The sequence below is a fragment of the Chiloscyllium punctatum genome, chromosome 36, assembly GCF_047496795.1.
Source record: "Chiloscyllium punctatum isolate Juve2018m chromosome 36, sChiPun1.3, whole genome shotgun sequence".
NCBI lineage: Eukaryota > Metazoa > Chordata > Chondrichthyes > Orectolobiformes > Hemiscylliidae > Chiloscyllium > Chiloscyllium punctatum.
Window position 1 is genome coordinate 4,148,369 of NC_092774.1, and position 8,791 is coordinate 4,157,159.

The 8,791-nt window shown below is 42.1% G+C and overlaps 1 protein-coding gene and 1 long non-coding RNA gene across 7 annotated transcripts in view; one reads left to right on the top strand and one right to left on the bottom strand.

The window, feature by feature from the left end:
* The window catches only part of LOC140460184 (uncharacterized), a 54,316-nt gene extending 50,795 nt beyond the window's left edge, over nucleotides 1-3,521 (bottom strand). The window contains exon 1 of the long non-coding RNA XR_011953899.1: nucleotides 3,453-3,521. This is a non-coding gene — a long non-coding RNA (uncharacterized lncRNA). The remainder of the gene's footprint in view (nucleotides 1-3,452) is intronic.
* The window catches only part of LOC140460183 (uncharacterized), a 40,132-nt gene extending 31,908 nt beyond the window's left edge, over nucleotides 1-8,224 (top strand). The window contains exons 11-13 of one of the 6 annotated variants that reach the window (XM_072554570.1): nucleotides 54-371; nucleotides 5,491-5,633; nucleotides 7,763-8,224. In XM_072554570.1, the coding sequence (XP_072410671.1) occupies nucleotides 54-371; nucleotides 5,491-5,633; nucleotides 7,763-7,774 (473 nt within the window). In that variant the 3' untranslated portion in view covers nucleotides 7,775-8,224. Of the gene's footprint in view, nucleotides 1-53; nucleotides 372-2,098; nucleotides 2,420-3,473; nucleotides 4,191-5,490; nucleotides 5,634-7,762 lie in introns of those variants that run through there. The other 5 variants (XM_072554571.1, XM_072554568.1, XM_072554572.1 and 2 more) reach the window with 5 other exon arrangements.
* Nucleotides 8,225-8,791: the final 567 nt, after the last annotated feature.

An 8,791-nucleotide genomic window follows, 5' to 3' on the forward strand; every position in this document is an offset into this window, starting at 1 on the left:
TTAATCCCGTGAGAAATGATGAAATAGCTTTCTCATTTGCCCATCTGTTCCAGTTGAGCCAAAAAGTCCCAAGGTCAGACTGCTGCTTGTACCACCGCAAGAGAGCAAGAATAAAAACACAGTCACATTTGAGTGTATGATCACTGAGTTCTACCCGGACCTCGTATACGTCTCCTGGGAGAAAGACAGCACTCTGATCTCCTCCAACACCAGCGCTGGACTGACTGCTCTAGAACAGGCACAGACATTTCGTGTCAGGCATTACCTGACTGTGAGTGCAGAGGAGTGGAGGAAAGGCTCAGCTGTCGTCTGTACAGTGTTTCATCCCCCCTCCAACTCCACCATCAGTGCCACACTGAAGAACATCGAAGGTAGGGTGTTGGGCGTAATTCCAACATGGAAATCATTTATCCTCACTGCTGTAAACTCTATTAGGATCATTCAGCTTCAACATGAACAATGTACATGTCATAGTCATAGTGGGTTTGTCGTGCCTTTCACAAAGTCAATATGTTCCAAAATACTTCACTGTTGATCAAATGTGTTTTTAGCAGTGCAGTTATTGTTCCAATGGAAGAAATATATGAACTAATTTCTGCACAATAAGGGCCCACAAACAGCAATATAATAATAACCAGAGAGGAGTGAGAGTGGCCACAGAGGAGATCTCCCTTTCTCTTGTCTGAACTTGCAGCCAGGAGATCTCTTTGGTATGTGTGATGAGGGGCCTTCTGTTTAATGTTTTGTGTAAAAGACGGCATGTCTGGCAGCACAACATTCCCTCAGGACTGGTTTTGGGGAGACCTGTCGGGATGATGAGCTCAGGTCTTTTGAGTGGGGTTTGAAAATAAAACCTTTGTTGAGAAAGGAGAAATCCCTGACAATGTTCAAAGGTAGACAAGTACAGCCCGAAACGTCGATTTCGCTGCTCATTGGATGCTGCCTGAACTGCTGTGCTCTTCCAGCACCACTAATCCAGTAAGTACAGTTAGTAATCCAGAAATATGGTTCAAATTTCAGGCAGTTTCAGAATTTGAATTCAACTAAAAATTGGAAATAAAATGTCAGAATTAGAAAAATTAACCGTTAAGCTGTGGGAATTTGAGAAAAACCGAATTGGTTTGTAGTTCTTTCTTTAGAGACAGATATTAGCTGTTCTTACTACTTCAGCCCTGTAGGAGGCCTGTCACCATCGGTGTTCCCAAGGGCACCGGTTCTGAGTCCTCTTCTGTTTGACATTTACATAAAAGATCGAGATGAGAATATGGAAAGAATGGTTAGTAAAATTAGTAGTACATCAGACAGTGAAGAAGGTTTGCTAAGGTTTCAAAGGGATCTTTATCAAATAGGTCAATGGGCTGAAAAAATGGCTGGAGTTCAATGTGGATAAATACGAGCTATTACACTTTGGTACAACAAATAATGGTAGGGCTGATGCAATGAATGGGAGGGCCTTGGGTAATGTTGTAGAAAAGAAGAACTGAAGAGTCCAGGTACATAATTCTTTGATGTTTGCGTCACATGAGACAGTTCGGTTAAAAAGATATTTAGCATACTTGCCTTCATTACTCAGTCCTTTGAGTCTCAGAGTTGGGAAGCCATGTTGAGGTTGTATAGGACATTCATGAGACCACTTCTGAAATACCTGTCCAGTTCTGGTTGCGCAGTTAGAGGAAGGGTATTATTCAGCTGGAGAGGGTTCAGAAGAGATTTACCAGGATATTGCTGGGTCTGGAAGATTTGAGTTACAAAGAAGACTGGATCAGCAGGAACTTTTTCCACTGTCGGAGATTGAGAGGCGACCTGATAGAAGTTTATAAAATAATGAGGGGAACAGACAGAGTTAATGATAGTTATCTTTTCCCAATAATGGGGGATTTCAAGAGTGTGGTGTATATTTAAGATGAGAGGAGAGAGATTTTAAAAGGACAAGAAAGGTAAAATGCACACAACAATGTCACTGATTCATAACTGCCCTCTGAAAGAGCTGAGGAAGTTATTAGTTGTATGTCTGGTGGCGAGCATGAATTGTCATCTTTACAAGTGGCACACACATCCCACTGGGGAGTTAGGATAATAATTGTCGTTCTCCTCCCAGATGAATGTTTGGATTCCAGAATCTCGGTCACCATAAGCAAGCCTCCATTTGAAGAGATCTGGAGGAACAGAACAGCAACCATTCTTTGTGAGGTACTTCACACTGATTTAGAGGGAGTCAGGGTAACCTGGAAAGTCGATGGAATCATGAGACAAGATGGAGTGAAGACCCAGAGTCCCAAGAAGAATGGACATAAAGAGACCATCTTCAGTAGACTTACAGTCCCTGCTGCAGAGTGGGAGAGTGGGGTAGAGTGTATGTGTTTGGTGGAGGACAGAAGTTTGCCAACGCCAGAGAAGAGGTCAATCAGGAAAGCCCAAGGTACGTGTTCATGGAACTGTGCATCTAATCTTAGCAAATGAAGTGATTTAATTCCAGAATGCTGAGCAGCCTAACTCTGGTTGTCAGACTATGTTACAAGCCCAGCGATGTGTGCGAGCCCCGTCAAGAAACTGAACAGATGAAACCTGAAATCACCACAGCAGCCTTGGTGTGAATCACACTAGCTCCTAGGGAATGGATTGATGGCAATAGGATAGACAGAGAGGGATAAGCAGCATTTTCAACATTAACATCCCATCAATCCAACACTGGACTGTAAGGGAGATTGGTCAGTCTGAGGTGTAGGCTGGATCTGAGTGAATCCACGTTGAGGAAAAGGAGAAAGAGCAGAGAGCACCACATGAGAATAATGCCTGTAACCTCCCTGTTGACCTCAGGAAGTGGTTCTCCATGGTTTATCTCAGAAACAGTACACTTTGAAAAGATGCCATTTGGTCTATCTTGTCACTGCCAGCTCTTTGAAATAGCTCTTCAAATGATCCCATGAATCATCAGCTCCATCTCAGCAACCTTACCATTGTCTACTTTTCAATTTTCTGTCCAATTCCCTGGTGAATGTTACTCTTTAATTTGCTTGTACCCTCTTTCACACTGTGCATTCCAAGTTATCATAAAGAACAGAACAAATCAAATTCAATTAATACCCCACCAGTTCATTTGCCATTCCTCTGCAATGTCTGTTCTGACTCGCTTGTCACTGGAAACAGTTTCTCCATGTTTAATCCATTTAAATCACTCATGATTTGAAGGAATTTAATTAATTTGAAGAACAGCACAGCTCCATTAATGATTTGGACACTCTTTCTGAAAAGGTGATCCACACTCATGGTGAGACAATGAACAAGATTGAAGATCCCATCCTTGCACAACCTCCCCGAAAAATCAACAGGAAAAGAAATGCTTTTAGTTCCTGATCTCAGAGGAATTCCTGGGGATGCAGAAGTTGCTTAGTTTTGTGTTAATAGACAAACGTGTCAGGTAAATACAGACTGAGTGAAATATGAAGTCTAACCTCCATTTTCTCTGTTTACAGTTGATGTTAAGACTCAGCCTCAAGTCTTTCTCCTGCCCCCTTCACTGGATGAGATGGAGACTGCTCACACTGCGACCCTGGTTTGCCTGGTCACTGGATTCTCTCCCGCAGAGATCGACCTGGTTTGGATGGCCAATGATACCCTTCTGAAGACAGGGTTCATGCATCAGCCAGTGACTGAGGACGGCAGAGGTGGCTGGAATTCAGGCAGTCACTTGACGGTCTCTGCAGAGGAGTGGAACAGCGGCACCACGTATTCCTGTGTGGTGGGACACGAGTCAGTTACAGCAAATGTGTTCAGAAGCATTAATAAATCTCACAGTAAACCCAACCTGGTTAATGTCTCACTTGTTCTAACTGATAGCTATAACTCCTGTTCATAACATCTGCTGATTTATACAATCACCCATTTATATCATCCCTGTAAATGGATGGTTAACACAACCAGAAAACTGTTGTGAGCACTTTGAAACCTCTCTTCTGGTAGCAATGTGCTTCAAACATGAACAAATTCCAACATTGCTCAGAACTTGAGAGTAAAAATAAATCTTTAAATCAGCCAACATTGTTTTCTCCAAATACCTGAGATCCTCAGGTTTTTTTGAAATGTTTTGTGTGCTGCCCCTGATTATGTATGAAATATGTGTGAAACTCTGCAGAATGTTAATTGTATGTCAATGTACTGATCAAGTTTCAATAAACCTGACATGAAAAGTTTCAGTGTTAGTTTAGAGTGATCATTGTTGATGGGTTTGGGAGAAAATAAATCAATAACTTGGGACATGAGCTGTGGTGAATGCAGCATGTTCAGAGTGAAAGGTATTTTTGAATCTTTACTTGACAAAGCTCTCCCACTCCACTGTGATTTCCTTGCCTTATATCTTGGTTGATTTTTGACGAATTGATGTGATCAATTGCTGTGATTCGTCCACACTTTGATTATCATCATGTCATAGCAGTACTTGCCTTTGGTCTCTTGATTTCTCCATTTCAAATTGCAGACAGTAAGTTTCTACAATAAAAGCTTGATAATAACCAGATCATCTGCTTTTTGCTGTTGGCTGAGAGATAAATGATGACTGGCTGAGACACTGAAGAGAATCGCCCAACTCTTTTGAAATGGCTATGAGATCATAGACATCAACCTCATCAGGAGGTACCTTCTTCTCCACTCGCAACACTTTCTCAATCTTACATTGGAGTGTCAACTTAGCTGAGGATCACAAGGATCAGTGATGAAACTTGAACCCACGGTCCTGTCACCCACAAGCAAAAGTGCTCACTACCAAACCACATCACGGTGATTCATGAATTGTAGGCTTTCAGACTCATTTCATCCCTCACATCACCACCGACAAGTCTTTGTGTCATTGAGCAGATGTTCTATTCTACAATTGATATTACAAGGTAGTTTTGTGTCTCGTATAATATTAGGTCAAATAAAACATTCTCTCGAATCAAAAAGAAAGACGTATTTGAAGTTATAAAGGATATCATCCTGACTGTGGGGATAATCTCAGAGTGCTGCACAAGAGACTTGTTTGTTTGCTGGTCATTGAGTGTTATTAGTGCCAAGGAGGCAGAAACTTGAGTGTTACAGCCTGTAGATTAGATAATGCACCAGAGAAACCGAGAACTGACAGAGTTGGAAAGATTAAGATTTTGGAAACAATTTAATGTTCATGTTGTTTGTTTCTGCATTCCTTTGGGACAAACAATGAATGTGATGAAGAGAAAGAGAGAGAAACAATGAGAGTGACAATGAAACAAAGAAGGGAGAGAATCAGCGAAGGCCAGTTGGAAGGTAGTGAAAGAGGGAGGAAGATAGGGGCAATGGTCGAGACAAAATCAGACAGATTGAGAATGAGAGAAAGCTTTTCTAAAAGTTTCCTGCCCCTAGTGCAGCTCTACCATGGTTTCCTCCTTAATTGTATTATCCTCAGATTATTGAGATGCTGGTGACCTTAATGAAATGTTCACAGTCAACTTTGACACCCACCATATCTCTCTGTTTTAGCAGTCCCTCCCGATGTGAAAGGAGAAGAAGGGAAGGAAGAAGTGGAAGATATGGATGGAGATGACAACGCACTAACAGTTGCTGCCTTTGCCATTCTCTTTATTCTAAGTTTTCTCTACAGCACCTTTGTTACTGTTGTTAAGGTAATTGGAACTTTCACTTCCAAATGAACAATAACATATCCTGCCTATATGTGTAAGGTTTATGTTCAGTTTATCACCATAATTTCTCACCTGACTCTGAGATTCGAGCTCACACATTAGAAACAAACTCAGAGTTGAATGTTGATCCTTTCATACTTTGAAGTTTTTCTCATCATTGGGTCTTTGGGTCATCATCCCCCCAAAGAAGGGGGTCAGGCCCATAGGTCTTGTGTTCCAGAATAAGCTCAGACATCAAAGCACTTAAGTCTATCTCCCACAATAAGGTCAGATGATCTGACCTAAAGAACCCATCTCTGAGAATAAGGACAGCTTGTTCTGTTGGGTTACACAGCATATTCCATCATCTGAAAGATAAGTCAGCAGTTATGTACCTGAACAACAGAGTCCTGCATAACTATGGCCCTGATCACAACCAAGAACTTAATCTGTAGCCATCATCTCTTCGGATAAGGGCAGATGGCCTCAAATTTATCCATCAAATTCTTGAAATGACAGACATTTTAAAAAAAATTCATGGATCCGATCATCGCTGGCTAGACTATTCCTAAATGCCCAGGGGGCACTTAAATATCAACCACAATGCTGTGGGCCTGAACTCACTTTCATACCAGACCCAGTCAGGATACTAGTTTCTTTTCCTAAAGAGCATGAGTGAACTCGAGGGATTTGGTCCCTCAAACCTGCTCTGCCGTTCAACAGGATCATAGTTGATCCAACACCCCTCACGTTGACTTTCCTGCCCTTTCCTCGTAATCCTCAATTCCCCAATTGATCAAGAATCTATCGATCTCAGCCTTAAGTACATACACGGACTCTGGCCCCATAGCTGTCTGCAGTAAGGAGTTCCAAAGACATACAACCCTCTGACAGAAGAATTTACTCTTCATCTCAGTCTTGAATTGGCATTACTTTAATCTGAGACTGTGTCCACTGCTCCTAGACTGTCCCATAAGGGGAAATATCTTCTTAGTATTTACCCTGTCAAGCCCCGGAAGAATGCGACATGTTTCAATAAGATCACCTCTGAATCTTCTAAACTCCTGCGAGTAGAGTCCCAACTGTTTAAACTTTACTCAGAAGAGAATCATCCAAGTGAACCTTCTCTGAACGGCCTCCAATGAAATAATCTCTTTACTTCAATAAGGAGAGTAAAACCATTCAAACTACTCCCGATGCGACCTCAGCAGCACCATGTACAGTTGCAGTAAGACGCCCCTACCCTTACACTTTAACCCCCCCCCTCCTGAAATAAGGGCCAATATTTCATTTGCCATCCTGATTACCTGCTGAACCCTATGTGGTGGTTTGGAGATAGTAAGGACTGCAGATGCTGGAAGTCAGAGTCAATGAAATTTGGAGTTGGAAAGGCACAGCAGGTCAGGCAGCATTGGAGGAGCAGGGGAGATGATGTTTCGGGTTGGGACCTTTCATCAGGAGTGACTGTGTTAGCTTTCTGTGTTTCATGCATAAATATCCCCAAGTCCCTCAGTGTTGCAGCTTTCTGCAGTTTTTCTCCATTTGCTTGATCTTTTGTTGTCCCTTCCAAAACAATAACTTCACATTTTGTCAGATCATACTCTATTTGCCCATTTACCTAACTGATCAATACTTTTCTTTAAACTATTTGTAACCCCCTTGCAACCTGCCTTTCTCCCCATTTTTGTGTCACCTGCAAATTTTGCGACATTACATTTGCTTTCTCCCTCCAAGTCATGAATATATATTGTAAACAGTTGTGGTCCCAGCACTGACTCCTGCAGGACCCCACTGGTCACAAGTTGTCAACCTGAAAAAGAAACCTTTATCCCCACTTGCAGTTTATTGTCCCTTGGACAACTCCCTATCCATGTTAATCTACTATCTCCAATACGATGGGCACTTATTTTATGACCTAACCTTTTGTGGGCTAATTTGTCCATCTCCCAGAATAAGGAAAGACCACCTGTCCCTTTAGGGACAATCTCCCAGAATAAGGAATGACTCTCTCACTTTTGGGGTCTGTGTCCCACAGTAAGGAAAGTCCACCTGTGTTTTTGTGTCTATCTGTATTTTTGGCTCAGACTGCCTGTGTCACACAATTGTACCTTACCCTACTGTCTGTATTACAGGTTCAGCAATGACCAACAGATGGATAAGACTCACATTCAGACGAATTCAAGATGTGAATAGTCCAGAAATGTCATTGTCATGTCTGAGAATGGTGCTTTCCAACTTTCAATGGAAAATACTCAGCTACTGCACTGCAACAGCTCATTCAGGGAGATAAAACTTCAATGGACTCAGGAGAATTGAAAGGGGAATTGGGAGAAAATAGGAGAGTTGACGATAAGGTGAGGGAATGGGGATTGGGAGCATGGAATGAGGAATGGGGGAAGAGTGGAAGGTGAATCAGGATGGAGTGGAAGAATGGGATGGATGGTGGAGGACTGATCCCTTGGGTCTTGTGAAAATTATTGTAGAAATAAAAGTTATTCAGATTACGGCCTGCAGCTTTTTAAAAAGTCTTTTCATTGATGTAAAAGTTTTGATGTGAAATGAAATCAATAAAAATGAAAGGTGAAATGAAATAAGTACTGGACTGAATGACTACAGTCACTGGGCAAATATATCCAAGGACTTGATGTTGGAGGAGAACTGAAACCCCGTGTATGAGCAAATACCCCAGTTATTGAGGGACACAGTCCCCAGAACCAGATATCGGAGATCCACAAACTGATGAAGGAGTGAATATTCTACAGTGTAGGTGACAGACTGAGGGTTTGTGTCTAATGCAGTCAACAAGCTCACACAACCAGGGCAAGATATTGGCGGGAAACCCCTATTAAGAAAAGCTATGGGAATACCACAGCTTTATAACCACAGGAGTTTTATATCCCAGAAATAGATATTTGGTGAATTCTTCATTCATTTGTTAATGGGGTATGGGTGATGCTGACTCGGTCGGTGTTTTTTGCCGAACTAATTGCTCTGGAGAAGGTGCAGATGAATTATCGTCTTGAATCACTGCAATTCTTTGAGTATCAGGGCTGTTCGTAAGTCGGTTCCAGGTTTTGGACAAAGTGACGGTAAAGGAAAGGTGCTTTGACTCCAAATCAGGATGGTGTGCACCTTGGTCACTGCACTGCAGGTGATGACGC